Source organism: Aythya ferina (genome assembly GCF_964211825.1).
Source record: "Aythya ferina genome assembly, chromosome: 9".
NCBI lineage: Eukaryota > Metazoa > Chordata > Aves > Anseriformes > Anatidae > Aythya > Aythya ferina.
In genome coordinates this window covers 12,014,144-12,041,383 of record NC_140305.1, presented here as the reverse complement: position 1 = coordinate 12,041,383, position 27,240 = coordinate 12,014,144, and the positions used below count along the sequence as shown (strand labels likewise).

Below are 27,240 nucleotides of genomic sequence, written 5' to 3'. Positions count from 1 at the left end.
TCAGAAGGAAGGAAAGGCATATGGAAAGGAGAGGAGCATCCAGGCAAATGCAAGCCCTCCCCCTTTTAGCTGCAGTGACCATTTGAACAGTCTGGTTGCTTGCAGACCCCCGCATCAGTTTGCGGAGAGACCAAAAGTTGTTCTGGGGTCCGACTGAGGAAACAGCCCTTGCATCTTGGCAGGGCATCAGCATCATGGCCAAATGACCAGACTCCCAGCTGAACCTACCAGGTGGTGGTGTGTATCCGCATTTATTGTGCCCCAGTCTCCATCTTAGCTACAGGACACCACTCTGTGCTTTCTGGGTCCTTTGATGTGCAAGACAAGAGGCTGCAGCTGAGGGATCACCTAAGGCTGCAGCTGTGAAAGCAGCATTCAGGCTGACTCCTTCACCAAACCCAGGGACACATTCATCCTTCTCAGCTGCAAGCCCTCTCTCCCTCCATTAGTAATTTCTTTCCTCCCTCACTCCAGGCAGCTTTGCTTGAAGCAGGAACGAAATGACCCCTGTGACAGGCTGTGGGATGCCGCACCATGGGCTGGTCGTGCTGTTAGAACACCACGCTGCTCTCCAATAACTCCAGCAACCTCCTTTGCTGACCACCCTGTTTCTGTAAGCGTAGGTCACGTGAGAGCAACAAAGAATAATTTTCACAGGGTCTTGTTGCAAAGAAAATAAATAAATAAATAAGGATCAGCATGAGCTACTCGAGTGTCAGCAATAACACGATACACTAACCGTGCCAACAGGACATGCTAAAAATGCTGAGCTGGACTTAAAGAGGAGAAAAAAAGGGTGAAAGCCCAGGGTTAGTAGTGTTTGGTATTTTTTTAAACAAATTGTTCTGAAAATTTGGACTCTTTAAAGAAGCGACTTTACAGAATCACCCTGCTGTTACATTGGTAATACAGTTTGTTGCTGCTGTGCTGATAGTGAACAATTAGGATTCTTAATAACTTTCTCAGTTGGTATCATTAATCCTAAATACATTTTGTCTACGCTGGAACACAGTATGTTGCAATAAGGCTAGCTACTATTCAATAATTAACACCAACACACATTAAAGGACTGTTAAAATTGCAAATAAAGAATTTGAAGAGTGGAAATTCCCATTCAAATTAAGCGGCCAGCCTTTTACAGATTTTCAGAGGCGTTACTGGAGGTCACACTGTACAGTTTCTCCAGCACCCCACCGCACTCAGAGAACGGGGAGTTGTTCAAACACCTCTGTTTTCCTGTTCAGCATATGACCCAAAGCCTAATTTTTTCAGAGAACATCTGCAGAATTAAGAAGTGTAATTTTTCCAGGTGTCATCAGTGCAAGGACCACCCTCATAGTGTTTCAAGAATGTTAATGAGTTCAACTCATTTATGATGATTATAATTCGCAATAACGAGTTCGACTGATGGACTTGGAAAGCAATGCCAAGGCTGTTTAAAGTGCTTTGCTAATTTGAATGCCCAGAGGCAGCTAGGACTTGCTTTTCTCTGACACAACCAGAACTTTTCTAGGACATCACATTGTGTCCCACACGAGGTTCATATATATCCACCTGCAGATGTGAACAACCACATTCCTGCAAGCCTAGGCCAGGCTCTCCTAAACTGGGTGTATATTCAGTTGCCAAAGGTGAAAAATCTTGTTTAAATTACATTCCCCATCACATACGAACACAGGGAGACAAGTAGCATAAATAATTTCTAGCTCAACAAAGTGATCATCCTTCTCATACAAACGCTCAAACTTTCACCCCATGTTTTCCAATTCTTACAGTGAACAAACAAGGTTATGTACTTCTTCCTTCAGTATCTCTCTTGTGTGAAGAAATTCATTCAAAATTTCAAGATGTTAATGACCTACTTTTGGGCTTTTTCTATGATTTTGCATGCTAATCTGCTCTCAGAAATCCTCTCTCTCCTCCTAACAAAGCATCATGAGGTCTCTTGCACAGCGTAAATAGGGAAAATTTACTCTGTGCATCATTGTGAAATAGTTTTTTTCAGCCTTTGAATTCTTCTTGCACCTCCTAACTTTTTTTTCCAGCTTTGCAGCAACCTTTCTAAATAAGTGAACTGGTCAGAAACATTCAGTGAGAGACTCAAAAAACAACCAGGAGAATGCCCCTTTCCCCTCCTGGTCTCTACTTCTGGAAGTGCTACGAACAATCCTGTGAAACATCCATGGGTGTTCTCTGAAAGCAGCCACACCGCAGGACGGTGCCAGCACGTTAACAGCCCTTCAACACAACCTGCAGGGAACTCTCTGCACCCTGGCTCTGGGGAACATAGCTCACTTGTCATCGCTTCCCACCTGCCTTCAGGAATACTTTTCCACCACGAGGTCCTCGCAATAGGGCTCTGCCAGAAGAATGCAAGTTACCCTAGGACTGAACATCATTCCTCCCACTGTTGTGAGTTTAAAAGATGTTTTAAAAGGCATTTCTATCACAGCTGGCTCCTACTGACCTGAAGGACTACCTCCTTTCTCTTTGCAGCCATTCTTCTACAGCAACAAGGGTCCTTTGAGCAGCACCCCCCAGTGCAAAGCCCAGCAGAAGTCTTCTAATTATGCGAATCCAGCTGCTGGCCAACCTGCAGCACAGAGAAAGCTTTTCACTTGTCTTTGCTCCTCTCGCCGGGACATACTGCCTTTCACATCATGCAAAAGGTGTGGGGTTGGAGATGAAGTGCTGCTGCAGGGCCTGAACCACCACACACCTCCAAAACCACAGCAGGAGCCCCCCACCCCGTCCCAAGTCCCAAGAGAGTTGCAGAAGGGCCGAGGCCGGGGCTTGGCAGCACCTGCGCGGCAGCTGGCAGCACCCCAATGCTGCTACCGCAGCCCTGGCAACGCGGGGAGGAGCAGCAGCACAGCCTGCCCGCTCCCCCTGCTCGGCAGTGCTGCAGCCAGGAGGGTTTGGCTCCGTCACCTCCGTGATTCCCCTCGCGGGAGCCAGCCCTGACCTCCCCAGCACCGAGCAGAGGAGGAGTAAGCTGCTGGCCACACTCCAAATGCAGCTCAACTTTAAAAGCTTTCTCCCCTCCTCGTTTGCACTAAGAGCGCACTGCTGGGTTGCAGTCAGGCCCGCAGGGCGATGCCAGTTTCGGCAGAGCTGCTGCTCACCCTTGCTGACTCCTGTGCCCAGGGTCCTCGGGCTCCAGGAGCAGGCCTCACGGGGCTTCTTGTCTCATTGCGGCCTCCAGCTGGACAAGGTCTCTCCTGGCTGAAAGTCTGGCTTCTGGCACGTCCACTGCTCTCCCTCATTGCCACTGCCAAGCCCAAGGGACACTGCCCAGTGCCTCCAGCACCAGCTCAGAGGAGCAAGCTGCACCCCTGAACACCCCCAGCAGCTTTTTGTAAAGTCCTCAGCCTTCAGTAAAGTCCTGATCATTTTGGCCACAACTGGATTTTTACATGTTTACACCTATCATGTCTTTACATTTCAGGATTGCTAGACAGTCCTCTTAGTAAACCAATTTTGTAATCTTCAAGAATTTAATCTCATGCACCTCCATTATTCTTCTGCCTTTATGCTTCAGCAGTTTCATGCTGGAGGCGTAGCAATTACTACACGGCTAAAATCTGTAAATAGATTTTAAAAGATATGAGATGCTTGCCTTAAAAACATACTGATACAAGATGCTTTTGAGCACATCGCATAGCTTCTCTCAGTACCACGATGTGAATCTGTGACAGGAACAACAGGCAAATTTTAAGTCTCACTTGACTTGAGTGGGAGAGACTGCTCCAAATAAGCTGGGGGAGGTGAGGTACAACCAAGCATACCAGTTGTCAGATAACTAGCATGCCAAACTCCACGCAAAACTGTGCTTTTGGACACATGTTCACAGATTGACCATCATCACTGGACTCTCTGAAGAGATATAAAGATAGAACATATAAAAATTGATTATGATTGGTTTTCTAGAAGAGAGATGGCACAAGGACACCAGAAATCTGAGGATGTGTATCCTGTTCAGACAAGCTCTACTTGTTTTGGTGATGCAAGCAACTCTGTAACTAATTCACAAGATGCCGCCACCCAAAAAAAGCTGGTAAACATCTGGCCAACAAGTTTGCTCCCATTGTAAGTCTCAGGCTAGCAGCTACGAGGCAGTGGAGAAGATGGCACAGAAAGCTCAGATTTTTCCATGAAGTTCAGAAAAACCTAGATGTTCTGGTAAAGTTCTTTTTATTTACAGTATTTTCTTCTTTTTGTACATACCTATAGCAACATCAAAAATTATTCACAAAGCTTAACTGAATGTAAAAATGTTCTCATCCAACAGTTTGTCCTATCAACTTCACACCTGTGGAAAATGTCAACTGTTCTCATGCAGCAACGAGATTGTCTGAGCATTTTTTTTTTTCTTTTTTTTTTTTTTTTTCTTAAATCTTTTCTGGTAGAATTTCAGGAAACAACCTCAAAGATGTACATAGATACTTTACTCACCTTTTTTTCTGAACACTTTTAGGCACCGAAGTTTTATAGCATCAAACTTAGATTTGTTTTTAGAAACGTGAATGGAGGAGGAGGGGGAAAAGAGATATGTAAGAACTTGAGTTCCTAAACGTACATAGCAGGAGTGTGAATTTAGAAGCCAGATGCACACTGAAGTTTTACATTAGTAATATCTGCCTCAGAATTTTCTTCGAGTTCAAGCAAAAAAATATGATTGATTTTTATAAATAAGTCTTCACTTCTGAGGTACTGATATTTATCAAGTTCTCACATATTTTCACTTTTCTTTTTGTTCAGCCCCCAAAGTCCATCACAAAAAAATTGCAGAAGGACATTAAAAAACTGCCAGTCGCTTACTGCAATGCCTGGGGAAAAAGTGTCAGGTGCTTACTTTTATTTGTCTTTCAAGAGTGGAAGAAATTACATGAAATGTATATATCTCCTCTGCAATCATGTGATAAGTTATCTGATACATAGCACATTCAAATTCCAGGCCAAACTGTGGTCACGTTTTCTGACACAAGTAGTTACCTTGGAAAAAAAGTAAGGCTATCACAATTTGACCTTCTGATTAGGATTAAAGATTAAGATACTTATCAGAATTGGTTAGCAAAGTTACAGACCTCTCTTCTTGCTGCAGCCTTCCTGAAGCTCAACGTAACACAAGAAAGTTTTGGTTTAAGACATAGGCTGCAATCTTTAGTGTGCCCGTTAGTGCTACGTAAATATAGTGTTTGGAGATTATGACTATTAAAACTATAGTCTAAACTGAAATCAGAAGTAGACACGGGAAGAAAGCAAGAACCCTGAAACTGCATGAAGGAGAGCTCCTTGCTGCTCTCATTTGTTCCTATGCATATTTGACCCCTGCCACCACTGGGTGGGTCTTGCGTTCCAGCCTGACCTTACACTGTCTTCTTCATTTGTACTCACAATTTTTCTCCACACTTACAGGCACAATTTCAGCAACTTATGGACAATCTAGCTTCTGAATGTAGTAAAATCCCCTCCCTTATAATCCAGGTATCCAAATCCATGCAAGTGTGTATATCTGCATATATACACAAGATTTATAGCAATGTGACTGAGTAAAAAGAAAAAAATTGTATTTTTTCCATTCCTTTCCCTAACTTAATGCACCTGTTAATGGAAATAATTTGTAAGCCACTTAACTATGTCTGGAGGTAAAGGATGCAAAACAAAAGCAATCCCTTAATCACTGCTTGCCAGCTTCTTCTGGTCTCTCGAAAGCTTTTGCAAGATGCTGTTCACTCTATTGATATCAGTGATCAGCAAATACTTATCACCAGTGAAATAAACTAACCCCTCAGCAATTATCTGAGCAAATCCTTGGCTTCTAAAGCAATAGCTTATGCATGCTGTTATTGCAGCCACCTGTTCCTTTCCAGAAAAGTCAGTCATGCTAACTCTAAAGTATGAGCCTTCTAAAAACTGTACAGGAACCTAAAGCAATCCAGCTGACCCATTCCATTGATTTGAGTATATCACTAGTACCAAGTGACCTTGTATGACAGCAAAATGCTACCTCTTGGATCTTGTCAGTACAGAATGTACTGCTTATAATTTGGGGCCTACTGTCTCCCTCTATTTTCCTCTTTAGAAAGGAAGTATAATTTAAGTTAAGCTGAAGTTCAGAAATGCATATATTTTACTTAAAAACATTCATCTGTTCAAAATTCAAAATAAACTTTATGGGATACAACAGTTTTTTTTTTTTAAATAACATTTCATTCAAACTGTATATAATTCACTGAAGTATTCGTACAGCAAACAATGGTCAACCCTTGAAAACCTGTAGAAAAAGATTTTCACACAAAAAAGGAAAAACAAAATTGAGGTATCACACCCACACACATTCATCCAAGCACACGCACACACTCAAACACACCCACACACACGCAGGCTGCAGCAAAAGCAGAAAATTGTAGGCCCAAAAGGAAAATGACGACTGATTGTTCTATTCAAAAGTCCAGGTAGCTCAGGAAAAAAAACAAAAACAAAAAACAGAAGAACAAAACAACCCCCCAAGAGTCCTCTGAGTAAAGAAACTACCTCAAAAAAAATTCTCAAGTGCACTGGAGACCTGATCATTTAAACTGTTTCTGCAAAGCAGCTCCCTGCACCTGAGAAAAATGCAGCCCAAGGTGACTTGTGCAAATATAAGGAGTCAGGAATATCTCCTGCTATTCCTTAAGTAGACATGAGGGGTGTCCATAGATTTAATTAGTCTTTGATCATGCAAGATACTGCTGGAGTGCTGTCTTCGCCCTGCAAGAGAAGAACAACCTGTTAAGTGTTGGGGTTCAGCTTTATCATCAACTTTCTGTCCAAAACTGTGTTATGCCAGTAAGGAGGAGGATGAACTAATGAGGTGAAAGGAAGCCAAGTAGCTGGTTCCTTCAGTTTGGAAGAATCTAGTTTCTGGTGCAGAAATGTTCGGTGTGGGCTGTAACCAAGAATCCACTCTACACCTAAGAATAAGATGATCTCATCAAGTATATAAGATGTTCAGCATAATCTTAGCAACTGGCCAGTATGGTGGGAATTAAGAAGCATATTGAACCTTGTTATCAACAGACTTTTTTTTTTTTAAAAATCTCCCTTCAGTTGGTAAAAAGCAATTCTTCTGTAATACAGATGCACCATGAAAAGCAGGTCCTTTAGCTGAGAAATCCAATGCTACAATCAGTAACTCAGAACATACTAGAGGCAAGTTAGTCAGACTGCCCCTACTAAATACATACAACAGAGGTGAGAGGTAGAAAAGCAGCAGTCAGCATAGGACTGCAATTGATGTGACCTAACATTTCACAACATTTTGTTAAGAATACCTCCTAAAAATCTATGGTTGCAGTTTTATCAATATTTCAGTTAATTCAGTGTTTACTACACCCTGAAGTGTTTTGCTGTTCCTTTTGCCCAACACCTCCCAACCATGCTGTCATGCCTTTAACTGGCCTTTCCAAGATCCAATCCAATTCAGCAACCCAGAAGAAAATAACGTAATTAAAAGCAAAGATTTCCGTTTAATCTTGTTTCTGGATTTTTATGTTTTTTATACTTACTTGTCACACAGATTTGGATCTGATGACTGACTCAATTTATGTAGAATATCTACTATTCCTATGTCTCGTAGTTTGTCTTGGCGCTCTTGTGAACCTACAACAATAAATCACATCATTGGGAATACCACCAAAAATAATGTATGCAGAACAGAAGAAAGGAGAAGAAAGGAGTGGCAGCAGAAAACAGCCTAAGGAGGTGCTATGGAACACAGTTTGGCTAAAATGCAGGAATGAAAAACTCCCCCAGCTGTGGCTACTTCAAAAGGGAGCTCTAGTTTCTTTTCTGTATTTTAGTGTGCTCGAGTGCAAAGAAGAGAAATTTTTGAAGGCAAAAACCTGAACACATTTGATCCTAAAGCAAGCAACTGAAGTCAAGCTTCTTTACTCTCATCTCTCAGATTTGCATGCAGAGAACTGGAGATATGTCTGAGGCACTGTGGAATGCCTGCGAGCAGAGAACCACCAGAAGCATAACTAAGTGTCACATGCTGACTAAAGTTCTGTCACCTGAGAAATGTGGAATACGAGTAGGAAAAAGATACCCTAGAGACACCAATTTCTTTGTTGAAGAGCAGCATGGTCAATTTGAAGATCTGTAAATCATCCATCTAACAAGGTCCTCCTCCTAGCTCCACCATTCCTCAAAGCACACAAACTCCCACCCACCTTTCCCTCACCATTCCCTCCAGTTCCACATGAAGGCCTCCATTTGCCCTCTCCACTCCTCACAACAAAATCACATTTTTTTTGTGCAGAAGCATCCTTCATCTACCTCCTGGTTACTTTCCATTGTTCCAGACCACGACTCTTCTTACTGAACACCTTCTCCATTCCTTCCAGTTTCACCCACAAATCTTTTTACTGGTTTCAGACTCTCACTGCCCAACCCATTAATTAAGTCATCCATGCTGGGGGAAATTCCTTTCCAAATAGTCCCTTTCCTAATCAGTTGCCATTTGTCCTCTCCAGTGAACCTGTTCCCTCTGACGACAATTTTCCACAGCTTCCTTAGACTTGGAAGCTCTCCCACTAGGCTTCTCTTTCACTCCAATTCAGGTTTTACGGAATTTTCAGGTTTTACGGAATGCTGCAGATGGAAGCCTCCCACTGCTGACTCTCATTAGCTCCTCTTTACTGACACTCTTCCTGTATCGCCCCTTCCTGCCCTGGAACAATTCCACATTTTACACAGTCTACAATTTACACAGAATTACACAGAATCTGTGATTCTGTGATTTTCCTCAACGTCCTCCTGACCTCACTTACTTCTTCCATAATATACCTATAATGACATCTCCCTTTATGCTTTGGATCCCTTTGTGCTGTGCACTGCAAGTACTGAGTAGTGTGTTACATTAGCCTTTTGATGAGGGTAGTAACTTGTCTATGTATTAATAATGAGGCTTTCTTACCTTCTTCTTCATTCCATATGAGATTAGATATACAGAACATGGCAGCAAGCTGAAGTTTAGCATTTGAATGACTCTAAATATAGAAAAAATAGTACTCAAATTTAGTATTTCTCACATTTACATTTTGACATTCATCTTGTAATAAATTAGGTAGCGAAGTTGGGACAAATTTTTATCTGTAACTTCCTTCAGCACTTCAGTAGCCAATTCCTTCCTAATGCTTATTAAGAGGTCTAAAGGTATTGCTTAGATCACCAAAACATTCTTATGAGAAATAACTACTGGATTTTCCTTTTAATCAGACTTTCAGTATCACTCTGCCATATAGAGCTGAACGCCGTGGTTTCTAAAACACAACTGGGTACATAAAAGTTAAGTGCATGATACTGGATAAGGATTTACATGAATACATGGTAAAGTGCTATCTTTCATTCTGGCAAAAGACCAACATAAAATCCTTAAGAGAAATTCCCCCATACCATATAGTATTTGATTTTCTGCAGGATGTCGTCATTGGTCATAATCAGTTCTTTTGCTGTTGTTCCATCTGCTATATTGGCAAGTATACATAATGTCTGAAAGAAAAAAAGAACTGGTAAGTTATTTGGCTGCAGATCACATTTCATGATTTATACAGTTTTCCTGACAGCTTTGAACTTGTAACAAACAATTCATTTAATTAGTTTTAATATCTTTAATCTGAAGTTTCCAGCTTGCTTACATTTGGGGCCAATGCCAAAGAATTAACAGCTGTGGCTGAACAGCCCTGGCAAAAATCAAGTCATTGCCATTTGAAAATAAAAAGCCTCATTCGTTAATTCATTTAAATTAGTAAAATTTTAAGTCTGTCAGGGAAATATGCAGTGCATAGAAAAGATAAGATACATTGGAAAGTAAAGTACTCTACTCTGTATCAGAACTAGGAAAAAAGAAAAATCCATCCAATTCTTCAGGTCAGGAAAGGGAAAAACAGAGGTGTATCTGCTGATCCAGCAGAGTAATAATGCCACCTCCTCCAAGTCTAGCCACACATCTTAGCTGCAGAGGTAACACAAGTGAACTACTAACGCATCTGATTATTTCTTGCAAATTATAGAAGCAATCCTACAAAATAACCTTGAAGCAACTAAGCCCACATTGGCACTACATGCATATCACATTAAGACTTGCAGAGGCAGCTTTCCTGGTTCTCAGGAGGCACAGGGAGATGCTCTGCAAATTCTTCCCCAAAGAGCTGTGGAAGAACTCAGCCATATTTTCTGGACATGCAGGGATGACTACGGGAGAGCACTGCAGAATGATCAGGCCAAAGACCTCTCTACCTTCAGCCCATTCCTTACTGAGCAGAGATTTAGACCGTCTGGATTTACCTACATTTTTACAGCTATTTGCCATGCTGTTTGCTACCAATGCCCATCCTAAGACAAAGCAACCCTTTGGAATCTCCCATAGCTTCTCACTGCCACCATTATTCATCACCACATGCCCTGTATGAGGAAGGCTTTTGCAGAGAGCCCCATTTCCATCTTGTCTTTCATAACTGTTAATCAGCATAATTCTATCCTCTTACTTTTGGTGTAGCATCCCCACAGCAAGTATCCCTTTAAGCTGGCCCCCTTACACTGCCATAATAAAAACAGGGATGCTTTACCCTATTGACAATCTCCTTTTCCTCTTGCACATTGAGTGTGTCCCTCCCCACCTTTTTCTGGGCTACAGCAACGCACTCTTTTTCCTTGCTGCCGCCTCCTCTCCTTCAATCACTGCTGGCTCCCCCAGGCATCCAGCACAGCTGGGATACCACATCTCCCAGCAGAACATGCACTGCTGCCAGCAAGGCAAGTAACGATACTATTCTTTATTATTGACTGTTCCAACAGCTGCTGTAGAAGCAAATAACCAGGAAACCTTCCTCAGCGTGAAATAAAGGATTTACTCTCTTCCTTTCTTCCTCCCACCCCCTAGCTGCCATGCTACTACCTTAGATTTAATTCTTATGCTTTCACGTATAGTGTTCCCCTGTTTGTCAAATTTAAAAAAACATTCTGGAACTCAAACATGTTTGTAACATGCTCTGAAGAGGAATGTTCTTGTAGGTACTAAACTTCTTAAACTGACAGATCTCAGTAAAATGCTCATAGCACATCATAATCCCAAACAAAAATGCCATGTTGGGAGCAGTAAGCATTTCTAGGTGTTTCTTAAATTGTATTCTGCCATGACAACATGAAACAAAAAAAAGATACCTGCTCTTTGACTTCTATATTGTGCTCCCCTTCCAGAATAAGGGTGACTGCTTGCATGATCTGCTTCCCATGAGTGCTCATTATATGGTCTATGTGCTGCCAAAGCAATGATAAAACACAGTCAGCGTAACTTTCCAGACAAATAAGTAGCATTCCTACTTGAATTACTTAAAGAGTAGCAAAACTGCACAAAAATCCTAGCTCATAGTGGGGTCTCCCAAACCCAAAAGTCTATCACAACAGGAAAACTTTGTAATATGTCTCTTCATTTGAAGCCTTGCCTTGTTTCAGAAGGCAAGATACAAGCCTTGGTTCTGATTTCACTGAAACCTGTAGGAAAAACACTGTTTTCCCACTTGTATAGAGGCCACAGTCTGAAGATTAAATCCTGTAGGGGACACAAGCTCTTGGTATGATGTTGCAGTTGGAAGGAACCACCTTCTCTCCCCCTCTTAAAACAGGAGGATCTCAAAGAAGGTAAGAAAGTTGTTTGTTTGTTTGTTGTTGTTCGGTTTGTTTGTTTGTTTTAAATCCTTTGGAACTTGTGCTACACTTACTGAAACACTGTACAGTTACAGGTATGATATCCACATTAAAAAAAAATCTTAAAGGATTCAGAAAGATAAGGTACATAAATTACTTGTAGTCTAGGAAAACTTTTTCCAGGTTACAGACTTACAGATAAAGGGCCATTTTCTTAGGAACTATAAACACCTATACTAGAATATAATAAGTCATGAGGAATAACAGAAAAATGTGCAACTAAACTATGATGAACTCACAACAAAACTCAGGAGCAACAGCAAACAGCCACTAGAGGTTACCAACACACAATATACACTACATTTTTTTAAGATGGAATGTCTTAAAGATAGGGATTCTTGTAGGACTTCTTAAAATTGCTAGTAATGAAACTTGATTCAAAAGCTGCCATGTAAATTATTCTGGATGAAGTTTTGGTTACAGAATAATAATGGTTGATTCTGGCTCCAAAGTATGCTACAGACAGCAGGTGAAGCTAAGACAGTTTCAGCTGAGGAACACCCTAAGTGACTGTTGTCAGAGCTCAGGGTCAATTTAATGAATGACTGGTTGTTCATTTCACATTAAAATTTTCACATTAAGACAGAGCAAATTTTCTATGAAGTTTACTGAGACTCACTGAATACAAATATCAGAAGACTTTTTGCAGTGACCTTTTTGTGGTAAAAACAGTATATGAATAAACGCACAGTGGAGGCTTCATGGTTCCACCCCCCCCACACACACCCACACACACAAAAACTTTGCCTTGCCTTGCCAAATGTTTGCCGCATACTTTCCCTTTTTTCTTTACAGGGGATTATCCCTTTTCCTCCACAAATACCTCTTACCATCAAAAACAATTCATGGGCTTACATTTTCAAACCATTTTATTTCAGTGTGTAAAAGGAATGTATGTATTTTTTAAGTGCACAATCCCGCAGTCAAATTCAAAAAGCCAGTACTTTCCATGTAGTTGGGTAAGAACAGCCATATTTCAGGTGCCAAGAAAGAAGAAACACAGGTCTACTTAATATAAGTACCTCTCCACACTTTGATTGACAAGTACAACCCTCTTGTTGTTCTGGGTGAGTTGCACAGAAAGGCATTTAGACTTACAACAAAATGTTTTTGCTGAAAGCTACATGCAACAGAATTGATCATTAAATGTAACTGTCTAGCTCTGTAATTGATAATTACCAAGTTCCAGTGAATGTACAGAATTCTTTCAAACTTTTTCTGACACTGGTTTGCACATTTGTTTAGAGATACTTGGATAAATGCAAAGCAGAGGCCTGTTTTAGCAATGTATCAAAGAGCAATCAAACAGAAATATAATTTGTATTCTCAGCCAAAATCTTTGTTTCACCAGCAAGAATAAGAGTTAATTTGTATCATCTGTACAGTCAGAAAGTCTGTTTCCAGCTCTACTTACTGGGCGAGTAGAAAGAAGATTCCTGAGCAGTCCCAAAGTTTTCATCAGAACATTTACATCAGAATCAGAAAGTAACTGGAATAACTGCTCTGTACTCAGACCTCGTAAGATGTCTGATTTGATCTTCTGTTCTGCTTGAAACGCCATATTCTGAAAGAGACAGAAATTTTGCCTTTTTTTTTTTTTTTTTAAACTTTAAGCTTGGGTTTTTCACTCTTAGTAGATTATTAACTGCAAACATATCCTTTTTAAACTAATCCTGAAAATGTTTGAATTTATGAAGAACTATGATGTCCTCATATGAGTGACTTTATAATTATGCAGTGAATTAAATTTCCATGCACTTTTACAACTGACTGTGTTGACCTGGTTATTAGCAGGTCTATTGTTTGTCTTTGGCACACTACTGATACTGCTTGACTGTTTCCCTGACTGATCACAGCAACCAAAGTGGTATGAGAATTGAAGGGTTTTATTTTATCACTAACTGATGAAGTACTCCAGACTGATACTGTTTTTGTTCTTTCATTAGGTGGAAAGACAAGCCAGATTTCACTTATTTTTAGTAACAACTCAGAAGTTCTTTAGGTCACATTAACAACCTTTTTAAGAAGTGCAATTCCAAGAAGTATTTCAACAGTGCTTTACTTACCATTAAAGCCCAAATGCCATTCACTCGCAAGGCAAGATTTTCACTCTGTGTTAAACTACATAGAAGTTCTATGGCTCCTGATTCTAAAATAGGCTAAAATGAACAGGTGGGAAGGAAAATTTTAAAACACTACTTAGAATAATTAGACATACATATAAAACTAAATATATATAAGCAAGACTTTTTTGTATTTTATTTATTATTCTTCAGTTTACAAAATGTTCAGTCCACTCTGATGAACTGGCCAAGCCATGCTCTAAATCCATATGCATTAAAAAGTAAGTTTCTATGAAAAATTCGTGTCAACATGGCCTTATTCTCATGTGCATCTGTATGCATGTACACTTGTATATATGCACATACTGCTGTGATACCATCTATGTATCTGCCACAGTCATGTAAGCAAATATGTTTTCCCCAACAGCTTTCAGTTTTGGGCTGCTCTCTAAAAACACTGCCTTCCTCGAGCAATTACATTTTCTGAGTATCAGGTAGGATGTATGTAACTGGTTAAAAGTGTTTATGGACAATGAAAGCTATTGGTATCTTTCTTTACTTTTAAACTTCATGTTTAGTAATCAGACCAAATTAAAATCCAACAGAAAAACTATAGCACAAGAAAACTAGACTGCTCTTAACAATCACATTAAAATTCAAAGCCTCATAGTATCACATCTTTAAGCAACAAGAAAAACAGACACACAGCTTCTCTTTCAAACTGATTAATGCAATGATAGTTAAATTTGGAACTACTTTCAAGCTGAACTGAATTTGAAGATTACTAGTTTTATCTAAGCCCTGAAGAGCTCATGTGCTTTTGCTTTTTAGGATCATGCCTTTTAGGATGCATCCAATGATATATGAGGCTTTAACGTATAAGGTGCTAAGCTTCAGAAGTTACTGTTTCAAAAGCAATGAATAACTGAACATCATGTGAGCTTTTGAGAAATTTGTTTAATTTTCCCCCTGCTTAAGACCTTAGTTGATCAGAAGTGTACATAAAAGGCTGTACTTTATAGGAAGAGGATTGTCTCTCTGAAGAGCAGCCAGCCTGTAACAACCAGCCAGCAATGTGTGCCGAAGTTCATCTGGTCCCAGGTGCTTGTGCACTGCAATGAGCTGCCAGGGAACCGCGATTTCTCTATGGACACGGTGGTCGGCTGGCTCCTAGGGAATTCTCCACAGGGGCAGCAGATAGGAGACATTCCAAAATTGTTTTTTGACTAAGCTTTTTTTGCAGGTTAGAATAAAGATCCACTTCAATTTTGTTTAAGCGACTACTAATTTACACACAATTTTGAAAATATCATGGAGAAAAAAAAATCAATATATCAAATAAAAATTAGATGCTTTACAGATGCTTTCAAATCTAACATTTCTAAAAATTCCTTTATTTTGCACAAGCAGTATTTTGTTTTAGCAATGATAATTTTACGTGAACCATGTGCCCTGATAGAAAATTCAGTATTCCACTGCAATTTGAAGTAGAAAAACTAAGCTGACTGTGACTGGTGGTACGAACAAGAAAGCCCACAGGCCAGTGAGCTGTGGTTGGTGTTTTTTTAGTTCATTTTCTGTCTTCTCAGAGATGACTAAAACCACCAAGATCAATTGATCAAAACAAGGTAATCCAAACTGCCCAACAGGAACCCACATACACCATAGTCTTGCAAACACTATCTGTAAGAACTTTTTCGGACTTGGGAAAGCATCTCATTTTATTAAATATTGATATGTATGTGTGATCTGTATGAAAAGCAGATGAGTTGCTAAACTCAAGAACAGATACCCTGTATATTTCAGTCAACAGCAATAATAAAAACCATGAGACTGAGTTATGCCAGCATTTTCAAGATTACAGTAGAAATTCTGTAAGACAGCAGATCATATCATCAATTAGTTTTTCTTGTTGCTCATGAGTTTTGTATTGTTTATTTTTTAAGATAATCACATTTTACAACTAGAAGTCAAAAATTGTATCTATATTTTTCCTTTAGAGACTACATTTAACTATTCCGATGCATCTTTAACGAGCTATCTGATTACAGTATGCCTAATATTACAACTCTATAACGCTTTATGAGCCTTTGCTAACAATAAAGGTGTCCTTATACTTATCGAGCCACTGTATAACATAGCTTTTATCCAGAAATAATAAGAGGTAACAGACAAATACTTACCTCTTTGCTTGGAGAGAATTCCAGAAGAAGATTGCATAGCGTGGAAGATGCTACTACCAGCATTTCATTTGGAGCATTCTGTAAAACCTGTAGTCACAAAGGGGAGAGTGGAGCGTCTCTGTTAACTAATAGGATAAGGAAGGCATCATTTTGAAACGGAATACCTGTAATTATGCTGCACTTTGATATGCTACACATTAGGAGATGTTTTGATGCTAGTAGTGTAGATCCATACAGTGCTCATTCAAGTTAACACGATGGTATATACTTTAAGCACTTTGATCCATTTCAATCTTACGGATAACTGCATTCTATAAAAGAAATTATTTTTAAAAAGCCTTGCTGAGCTCTTTGGATTCAGTTTTAGTATCTGCAATGAGATCTATAAGGTAGAGAACTTCAGGGAAAAAAGTAGATCTAAATTATCTTGTAGCACTTATAGACCAAGTCTGAGCCTGAAACCAAAGTAGATATAGATCTAGTATCCTATGTGTCTAAACACTAACAATAATTTAGCTTTACTGACTTAAAAAATGAAAAAAGAAAGCCAAGCATGGACTACAGCACTCTTCGCTACTGCTTGGCTTTTTGTTGATTTATGACTCTTAGAAGGTCATGGAATTTGATTTCTAGTTAATTTTTATTACGATTCTACAGAAAGACATTCAAATTGAACAGACACCATATCCTCCATGTTACCACTTTAACTGAACAGAACACTTGAGTGGTTGCAACTTGACTTCACTTACCTTCATTAAAGGTTTCCATACAGCATGATCCTGAAAACTTGTCCTGAGCTGCTGTACAGAACGGGACAAACTGTGCAAACATCTGTAACAGAAAAAGAAACTTCTGTTGTGAAAAAAGTATACGGACACACACACAGAGTTATACAGATGCTTCTACACATATAAATACACTGCTAAATATATTGCTTCTGCACATTAGGATACAGACAGAATTTGGGGATTACTAGCCTGCAGACAGCAAAAAGAAAATATCATACTAGTCCAGAGTATTTTTCCCCTAATAAGTTTTCCAACAATAGAAAAGATTTCAGACTAACACTTTAGCTTTTGAAAAATTAGCAGAAGTTCTAGCAAATGCAACATCATACTTTGACATGACAAAATTGTTTGTGTGAATCAGAAAAGCATCCTACCTGACTGCAGCTAATCGCACCTTGATACTAGATTCAGATAAGCCATTCACTATACGGTCCATCATATTTTCAGTCTCAATGATCTGGAGCAAAAAGAAAGTAATGTTATATGAATAAAACAGTATGAACATTTATGGGTTGATGTTTTTTGTTTGCAATATTTAAAATATCATATACAAAAAACATAGCTTAAAACATTAAGCCAGTTTACAGTCCTGGATTAAGTGGAACAAAGTGTGCATCTGCATACAATTTAGTAGACGTCTATACTACTTGTTCCACTATTGCTTTCAAAATTACTTTAATAATTCTCAAAAAAAAGAGGGCTATATATATGCATTACTTTTAACGTCATATTAAAATAGAAGACAGCATGTGTGAATGTACATAATAAATACAAACTAAAGATGAGAGACATGTTTTGGAATGGTCTGGAAGAGATATAGTCATACATCCTCCATATTTAGACAGGGCCAGCACAAGCATTGAAGACTAGGATAAAATGAAGTTAGTATACCAGGGTGAAAGATGGTTCTTCCACAATAAATTGGCTGTGTCTTACACACACCCACCATCTGTTAAAAACAATGCTTTGATACTTAAAAGATGGGATCCTTGCTATTAACTAAAGAAGTTAATCCTGCAACAAAACAAATTTCTGGGTTTGAGTTCTGGAGATCCTGAATCGTTCCCCACTGATAGATCTCCTGGCTTATCTTTTAAGTAACTTTTTTCCACCTTCTACCTCTCCATGTGCTTCTTCCTTCTGTTTTTCCCCTTTAGCCAGCAAAGGCTGAGAAAATTCTTCTGCCTCTTGTACCTGCCATTTTTGGTTGACATTGCAACAACACATTATTTCAAAAAAAAAAAAAAAAGCTACTTCTCATCATTCGTTGTTTAATTTCCCTCCACTTTCCGCATGTTTATTCTTAACTAAATAAGTGCTCCTATATTCCATTCTTGCCCGTGTTGTTTGAGTAGAGTTTAGTCTCCTTCACACCAACTGCTTTATTTCAGCAGCACAAAGGCCTTGGTCACTTCAGAATCATGGAAAAAACTGCGACTTTGTTTCACAATATGATTACACTTCCCAGAATTTATGTTTGTTTTTCAGAGAAAATCTTTGTATTATAATAGGATCCATAATGGAGATGTATTTTTTTCCCCTCAAAACATATGTTTTAGAAATGTTAAAATATTCATATGCCATAACTATATCCCTGCATAGCTTATGCTATGATTGATGAAATTTGTAGGTCCCTATTCTATTCTGACTAGCAAGGACCACAACATCTTGAAGAGTTTATTTTCAAAATCTAGTTCACCACAGTGAAAAGATTGTATAAATAAAGTTCTCTCTGTTTTGTTACTGAAAGATATTAATTCTCTTTAAACCCCATGCCGGAAAAGTGCAATGTAAAAGTTTGTATTAACATAACTGAAAGCAAGCCTTGGCATTTCAACGTATACTTGCCCTCTTCTTGCAGATAATTAGCAATAGGACTAGAAGGAATGACCTCAAGTTGCGCCAGAGGAGGTTCAAGTTGGACATTAAGAGAAATTTCTTCTCAGAAAGAGCACTCAGGCATTATAACGGGTTGCCCCAGGAGGCAGTGGAGTCACTGTCCCTGGGGGTGTTTAAGGAAAGATTGGATGTGGTACTTAGGGATCTGGTTTACTGGGTAATATTGGTGCCAGGAGGATGGTTGGACAAGATGATCTTTAAGGTCTTTTCCAACCCTAATAATTCTATGATTCTAAAATGAAGAAAAAAGGGCAGAAGAGGCAAAACATACATTCTTGCATGCTCCTTCAGCTGTCTTTGTCTGGATGCTAACATTTTCTTGAACTCACCTTTTTTCGAATATCTTCATCATTTGCTCCAAGGGACGCATACAGCTTGAAAGCAGCCTGGCGCAGTTCATGGGCGTGCTTCAAATCATGGTCAAGCTATTTTAACAAAACACAGATGTCAAAGTTAGACACTAAAAATTACAGGTGGTGTTTCCTCATTTGTTGTAAACTAGTATCTTGGTCTGGGGTTTTGTCTACCACACCAAGAGCAGCCAGAAACACAAAGGAACTGACATCTCATTAGCTGATGTCCACACTTAACAATTGAATGCAGTAACTGTAGTGAACAGAGCAGTTAATTTCTCTGCTGAGTTACAGGTAAGTCAACTTAAACAATATCTGCTCACAACAATTTGAGGCCAAAACACTTCTACAACGTTACTGCTCTATCCAGACGCTATTAAGGGGAAACCTAGTCTTATTTACCCAACAGAAACTAACAGAAAGAAACCAGAAGTGAAAAACAAAAACAAACAAAAAACAACAACAACAAAAAACACCACTTTGGAGCCAAAGGAACTCAAGAGAACTGAAGAAAAAGAAAAAACTGAAGTCCATCTTTAAATTATAGGATCTACAGCTTAAGGGGAATGTTGATTTTCAACTTTTTATATAAAGGCAACACAAAAGGGTGCAAACTGTCTAGGAAGTTTTTGAAAGGTAACTTCTTAACACAGGTGCTAGATGGGCAGGTTACAGTGATACACCACTGGATACACTGCTCACAAATCAGGAAAAATTGGGGATATGAAAATCAAATGGAAGCATTAGTTATAGGGATAACAGTGGTGTTCAAGTTCCTGCAAGGCGTGAGGAGGGCAAGGAAAACAGTATAAAGCCTTGACTTCAGGAAGGCAGACCTGGATGAGCACATGGAATAAACACTGGCTTGCTCAGCCAGGAGAAGAGAAGGCTGAGCAGAGAGAGACGTAAGAACAGCCTTCCAACACCTAAAAGGAGATTACAAAGAACACAAAGCCAGACTCTTAAAGGAGGTGTGCAGCAAAAGAAGGAGAGACAATACTCAGGCTGAAACAGATGATGTTCCTACTGAATGCAAGAAAAAAAAATCACTATAAGGTGAACTTTGGAACAGATTGCACAGAAAGATTGCTCGAACTCCATTGATAACAATTTTTAAGAGCCAACTGGATAAAGCAGCAAGCAACCTCATCTGAACTCAGCACTGACCCTGCTTTGAACAGAAAATTAAGACTAAGACCTCTTAACATCCCTTCCAACCAGAGTTACTCTGATCCAGACAGCCCTCTAAAGTCTGTACACCAAAGGGTTCCACATAACAATGCAAAACTTAAAGTCTATAAAAAAAATGCCAGAAAAAAAAAAATGCTAGGATTAAGCTGCAAAGCATTAAAATTAAAAAATAATTTTAAAAGCACCTTAAAATTAAGCTGTATGATTAATTCCCTCTGGCGCAGGTACATTAGAGCAGAATGTATTATGCCTGTTTTAACAATGGTAAGTATTCTGTTCTGCAGAGTCCTCACTCATCTAGTTTTCACTTTATAGCGTGTAACTCAAAACTTTTTTTTTTTTTTTTTAATATAAAGAAATAAAACCCACACAGTTAGCACCCTGGCTGCCCAGCTGACTATTTTTAGGTTCTTTCTGAACACTCAGAGAGAGCAACGCCGTATTTATAATTGCCCCACTTACACTGGAACCTTTATCATGTTTTGATGCTATAGCCAATGTTTATTACTCTCCAGTCAACTGCTAAACTTCCTTTTGCTTGTTTAAATTCATACTGCTACTTACAGTTAGGTCATGTTTTTTTGTTGTTTGTTTTAATTTGCATTTTTACACAGGCTTCAAGGCAGCTGTATATGCAGTATCAATTTCATTCTACAAAAACCTGAAAAGTGTATCTACCTCTTGGGATAGCTTCAGAGAAAAACAAATGCTCTGTAATCCAGTTTTGGGGTACTTTCTAAAAATCATACTCGGTGAGAGAAGGGAACACATAATGCATATTTCCCTACAAAGAATATCAAGAACAATCTTGCTTCTGAGGTTGACTGATCTACTAGTGCTTTGGAAAGTTTATGCAAAGCTGGAAAAGAAAAAAAAAAAAAATCACAGATGAGTGTGTCTAAAATACCTAAGAAAATAAGTCTCCAAGGTATATTTTTGGTATCTGTTTATCCAACCTCTTGCAAATGCAGATAATATCTGCACATAATGTGAAGTGCTATGACATCTAAATGTTTTTCTGCTTAATAGAGCAGAACCATCTCTGAACTTGACATTTTTCACAAAGTTGACCTATGAATTAAAATCAGTTGTATCACATGAACTATCCCTTATGAAGCTGAAATGCTCTGGTTCCTGAAGGCAAGCCTGTTAAACTCTGCAAAGAACATCACAGATGCCCCAGTCTAGTACTTCATTCCCATCTTGGGAAAACATCATGAAACTCGTATGCTGAGGCTGTCTTAAAATACCCAGAGTCCATTTCTCTGTGTTCCACAAAGAACAGCACCATCCTTCTTACAGGAGGCAGAGTCTAAATATACACAAAGTTCTTGGCTTGGATATTTCAGGCTCCAGGAAAAGCAGTGAATGAGCAAAGATTTGGGAACTACATGCGTCAGGATCACAGCTGGACCTCTGGCCAGCTTTCCATTGAAGACCTCAGACACAAGGCTTAAGAAGAATAAAAAAAACATTCCAAGCCCACTTATTACTGGTTTTGCCCACTTTCAAAGACTCAGAAGGGAAACATACCCGTTTGATATCAGTGATTGCACTCACTGAACTGGGATACTTGAAGTAATCAGCAAGCATGACAATGAGGTGGTCAGTAATGCTGGCAATTCTCTGTAGCTCCACATCTGTTTCAATCAAATAAGCCAGAGTTTCTGCACCTTCTACTCGCTCCTCCAGCAGTCTCTCCTTGCTACACATTCGAACCAAACATGGCAGAGTCTGAAAAGTTTAAAACAAAACAAAACAAAAAAGAACCACCAACATTTTTTGGAACAGCTATGTTCATAAAGCAGCTCACAAACTCAAATAGCTATCCCAGAGCAATTGTCATTACAGTTCTTTAGACTGGTACCTTCAAATAAAAATAATTTTAATGGTTTTAAAGACTACAGACAGAAATTGCTCAGGCATTACTAAGTATACGGCAAGCTACTTTCAGCTAAGTTCTCATGCAGTCAAAATAGTCTGCATAAATGTCATGTTGAGAAGTGATATTTAGTCATGTTTAGAACAGATTTCACTATCAACATTAGCTACATCAGAATGAATAACATTTTGGATTTTCTTGCTTCAAAAGACTGGAGGGACAGGCCTTTGACTCCAACATATGGATTTTCATCTGTCATTACCTGGAATGATAGATACCAAAATGCCACCAACAAAAGCTGTAGATGCACCAGACTCTACTGCTATGAACACTGAAATATATTTTCTTACTGCAGTATCTGATATAGAACCTACCCTTTCCCCAGCATTACCAAGACATCGGACTTAGGGACAGCTCTTGACACACTGCTGACAGTTCTCTGGTCTAACATGTAACTTAGCAGAAGCTAGGGTTTGCACAAGATCACAGTCAGAAGCTGGTAACCAGTAGCCTCTGATGGTGAGAAGTAGTCATTGCTTTAAGCGGAGCTACCTGCAGTGCCAGGGCCTTGCAGCACACGCTATGGTCATGCCTACCCTTCTCAGTTGTCTGTTCCCATGAGGTGATCTAAAACCACAAATTAGCCTTCACAGCAAAGACACAGAACTGTAAGAAGTTACTGGGTATCAGTTCTCACACCACCAAACACCGATAACAACTGCGTGGCTGGTCAGGCTCTTCCTTCACTTGCTAGATTCGCTACAAGAACATGGGTCTGCTCAGTATCAGAACAGAGAAGCTTATGGGGGTGGAGGGAATAAGATCTTTCAGGCATTTAAACTGCATTTTCTTAAGTCTGAATTATGTGTTATTCTCTGGAAAAAAGGGTGCTGAAACATACTGAGAACTTGAAAGTAGCAGTCTGGTAGACAATTATAAAAGAAAGCAAACACACTTTCTTATTGCAGTATTACAGTAATACTTCGATATAACACTGAGAAACAAGAAGTGGCAGTGTTACTATTTTCTAATCTCGTGCTGACAGTCTTGCTCAGCAACAGCTTTTTTTTTTCCTGACTACCTACAGAAGTGTGACTTAAGAAATGACATTTCTATGGTGTTTAATGAAGTTTCCTTTACTGAATTTCCTAGTAAAGCTACATGCAGCATAAAGATCAAATCCACATTTCAGCACCACATTGGTTTTTGTTTGTTTGTTTGTTTATGTTTATTTTTGTTTAGTTTTTGTTTTTTAAGAAAAAACAACAAATTCCCCTAGCTGAAGTAGGGAGCACTAACGTTCAGACAAACCTACAAAAACATTGTGAATCCTGAGAAATTATCTGCTTTTGAAAGACTTCACTTATACACTGAGAAAGCATTCCGACTATAGTCTTCTGAAATAAGCTACTGAAAGACCAGGCAGTGCCTTGTTTATATGCAGGGACCACTGTTTCCATTTTACTTGAGAACAGTAATTTAAATGATTACAAACCTCAAATTGCTGTGGGATAATCAACTTCGGGATAATTATTCCTGGATATGGACCTTTGGTATGATTATTTATTTTAAAATTCTTAAAAGAGCCATGTTACTACAAAAGCTTAATGGCATAAATGGGAAATTAAGGTAACCGATTTTTATTTTAATAAAAATCAGGGAAACTTGGTACTTTGAAATCTTCAGTATAACAGACTTACTTTTTATACTAGACAAATAAAAACACAGACTCACACGAGAAAACTGCTTTCAACAGAAAACTTTAATCAGCTCACCTTAAGAACAATGCAAGAATCATCTGTCCGTATTGCTCCAGCTCTGCACATGGAAGTAAGGCTGCAAGAACATAATAAAACACGTTCACCTATCTTTGCTTTTTATGCACTTAAGATGTTGCAAAACAATCAGCTATACTAATGAAAGGTACTTCCCTCTGCTCTACTGTTGATTTCAATACGTTTGTGCTTACTAGACTTGGGAACATGAGCAAATTACTACGGGCAGACCTGTAGGTAGATTTATAGCACAGAACATCCTGCTGGAGCACTGACCTATATGTACGCCACACCTGACAAACAAAAGGTCTAACCATCAAGCCTGACTGATGCACAAACCTCTTATACCAACAAAACAAGGTTCACAACCTTCACTAAGATAAAGCAGCAATATCCACAGAGCTGTCCTGTGCCGCCCACAGCATGAGCAAGCACTTAAAACAATAAGGAAAGAGTCAATATAGGGTTGACAGTCTGACAGCTTGGTCAAAAACCATACATGCCTTGCATTAGCTTAGGAGATGTGGTACAGTTCTGATGCTTGTCCACAGGTACGTCTTAACACACTGTTAGAATAAGCACATCCTTGCTGACGAAGAACCCGATTAAGTCTCGGACACTGAATCACAGCTGCACTTGGTCTTTATTAGCCAACATTAGTGGTAAAGTTAAGCAGTGACAATGACAAGTCCAAGGTCTCAAACTCCAGTGTTGACACACGGTGGCAAACGTATTAATTGCTTTGTTAATCCACCTATCTCTGCACTACAAAATACCAGAAAGCCGAGCAGTTCACTGACCAATATAAGTGTTTTACGTGGTTTATCACTTTTACCTGCTCAGAAACAAGGAAACAGAATAAAGCTGGAGGGTACCTGTTCTGCATTCAGTGCAGGAACAGTTGAGTAGCTTTTGAACTAAGCCATTGCAACTATTAGCATGTTGCAATTGTGAGGGCAAAAAAAATAATTGCAATTCAGGAAAAGTGACTTAAAACTACTATTTCAGCTCTCAATTGAGAGCTCAACACCTACCAATGGCAGACATAACTAAAATTCCATAATCAATTTATTATTATTATTATTTCTTAGAAGTGAAAAAATAACGACTGTTAGCACAGAGGTTGTTTTATAAACTTTACTGTCTGACCATTGCAACTAACAGGAGGAAATACTCATTTTCATGCCTGGACAATCAGGAGAAAAGCACGAGTCTGTCAGTTGCCATTTACTCTAGCTAGATCCTGTGTTGGACAAAGCGGCTCAGATTCAAACATGAAGTAGGTTAAAGTATTTTAACTTCAGGTAAGATGGGCTTGGCTTAGATGGAAGCAATTCCAGTATTTTTAGTAGAAAAGGTTGCTGCTCCACTTTTAGGTGCAAATCGCTCCTCCAAGAGGCTTACTATTGCTCCGTCTGTGCCAACACTGCTGCTCAAATGAAAGATCCTTACTCCATTTCAATCGAGGTCTTAACTCAGGTCTTCCAGGTCTATTTCAATTGTTGAAAAACAAAGGAACCTTCTTAGGGTATCCTTGTATTCCAGTCTGGATTCAAACAAATTTAACAAAAGGCTTCATAGATTCACAAAAGGAACTCTAATTCTGCACTCCAAGGACTCTACTAATAAACCAGAATGGAGCTCTGCATTAGTTGACCAAAACTGGCATGGCAGAAGTGAAGTCTAATTTGGAAGCAGAAAAAAAGAGGACCTGTGACAATTTCATCTACTACTCTCCCTAGAACAACAGAGAGGAAAGAAGGGATACTGACTTGGAGGGAATCAAGCAGGAGTGGACTTAAAGAAGAAAAACCAGTAGGTCTCTGTAAGGCCTTAGACTATTAAGAATCTGAAGCCTTGAATGCCCTACTAAGAAAGATGACTGCCCAGTGACTAATTAGAAACCTAGTCTGAAACACAAGACGTTGGATTGTTTTCCTTTTTCCTGCAATTCCCTATTGTGCTTTTCACTGTGCCCTTTCCTTCTGTGCCTTCAGAAGTCTATCTCAGCCAAAAGTACTGCAAAGCAACAGCAACGGATGAGATCCTCCACCCAGCTCCTTCCAGTCTGAAGCAGGTCAGTAGAGAACACCAGCACACCTGAGAGCATTCATCCCACAACAAGGAGACAATCCAAACTCAGAACACATTTTTAACTCCAGCCTGCCAACAGCCACATAGCTTGACCTAAGATATATATATATATATATATATATATATATATATATATATATATATATATATATAATTTCTCATACTTAAAATTAAAATTTTAATCCTAATTATCTGTATCTTCTCTGAATGGTCAAAGAAACAAATAAATCAATTGCAACAGACTTCTACAAGACAGGTAATTTACCTTGCCTTCTTCACTACTTTAACAAAACCAGTAAAACCAGACTACATAGCCAACTGTGGTTGGAAAGTAGTGTGGGAGGTTCCCAGTCCAACCTCCCAAAAAGGGGGGGGGGGGATTACCCTCCTAAAACAACGCTACCCTCCCCAGTTCTTTATAACTACTTTCATGAATGGGTTAAGTCATCATAGCATGGCAACATGAACAAAAGAGACCATCGTATCTACCCCACTTATTCCTCACCCTGAAACTAAAACCTTTGCACTAACACAAGTGTCAGTGAAATTGTTTGGTGAATTGAACCAGAGAACTCACTGACCCACTTCAAAAATAAGCCATGAAAATCCAAAATGAAAGTTGTAAATGCAGAGAATTATAAGAGATCAAATCAAACAGTATATCAGTAGCCAAACTCTTGACTTATGATTGCTTTTAGTACTTTATAATGACAGGTAATTTTCTCTCTTAAGTCACCTGGGTCATTTATTCCACCATCTTCAACAAAACAGATGGGTAAGGATCTTAAGCAGAGTCAATTCTCAGCTTATGAAGTGAGCAACCCTACTGTTACTCACAGAGAAACCTGCCTACACCAAAAGGGAAAGATTGATTTGAACTATAACATTAATAACATTAATTCTGCTGCATGAACATATGAAGCTTAAAAAATAATAATTTTAATTAAAACACCTGGTAAGTATTATAATTGGTATACTCTGTAAGGACACACAATTGACCATAGCCTATTTAAAGTAAAACTTAACATAAGCAAATTCCATGCAAACCCATGTATGAAAGCGAATCCATGTATGAATACACATTCCTGGTAAAACTGCTGCCCACCAATGTTTTTGTTGTTGTCATTTTTTCTTGTTTACATACAACGAGAAGTGGAAGTTATGCTGTGAGCTTACTAGGTGAGAACAATTCTTACAAGGGTTTAGGTAATGTAATAATATCTGTGATTATTGCTACCTGAAGTTTCAGTTCACATACAAC

General features: G+C 39.0%; 1 protein-coding gene across 12 annotated transcripts in view; it reads right to left on the bottom strand.

Annotated features, from left to right (window-relative positions):
• Positions 1-4,177: 4,177 nt before the first annotated feature.
• Positions 4,178-27,240, bottom strand: part of ARMC8 (armadillo repeat containing 8) — a 63,796-nt gene continuing 40,733 nt past the window's right edge. For all 12 annotated transcript variants that reach the window (XM_084529216.1, XM_084529221.1, XM_084529220.1 and 9 more), the window contains 13 exons: positions 23,886-23,946; positions 21,762-21,962; positions 19,014-19,109; positions 17,160-17,242; positions 16,747-16,828; positions 15,998-16,084; positions 13,818-13,910; positions 13,166-13,315; positions 11,209-11,304; positions 9,442-9,537; positions 8,963-9,035; positions 7,551-7,644; positions 4,178-6,753 (listed from right to left, as the gene is read on the bottom strand). In XM_084529216.1, coding sequence (XP_084385342.1) covers positions 6,720-6,753; positions 7,551-7,644; positions 8,963-9,035; positions 9,442-9,537; positions 11,209-11,304; positions 13,166-13,315; positions 13,818-13,910; positions 15,998-16,084; positions 16,747-16,828; positions 17,160-17,242; positions 19,014-19,109; positions 21,762-21,962; positions 23,886-23,946 — 1,246 coding nt within the window. In that variant the 3' untranslated portion in view covers positions 4,178-6,719. The remainder of the gene's footprint in view (positions 6,754-7,550; positions 7,645-8,962; positions 9,036-9,441; positions 9,538-11,208; positions 11,305-13,165; positions 13,316-13,817; positions 13,911-15,997; positions 16,085-16,746; positions 16,829-17,159; positions 17,243-19,013; positions 19,110-21,761; positions 21,963-23,885; positions 23,947-27,240) is intronic.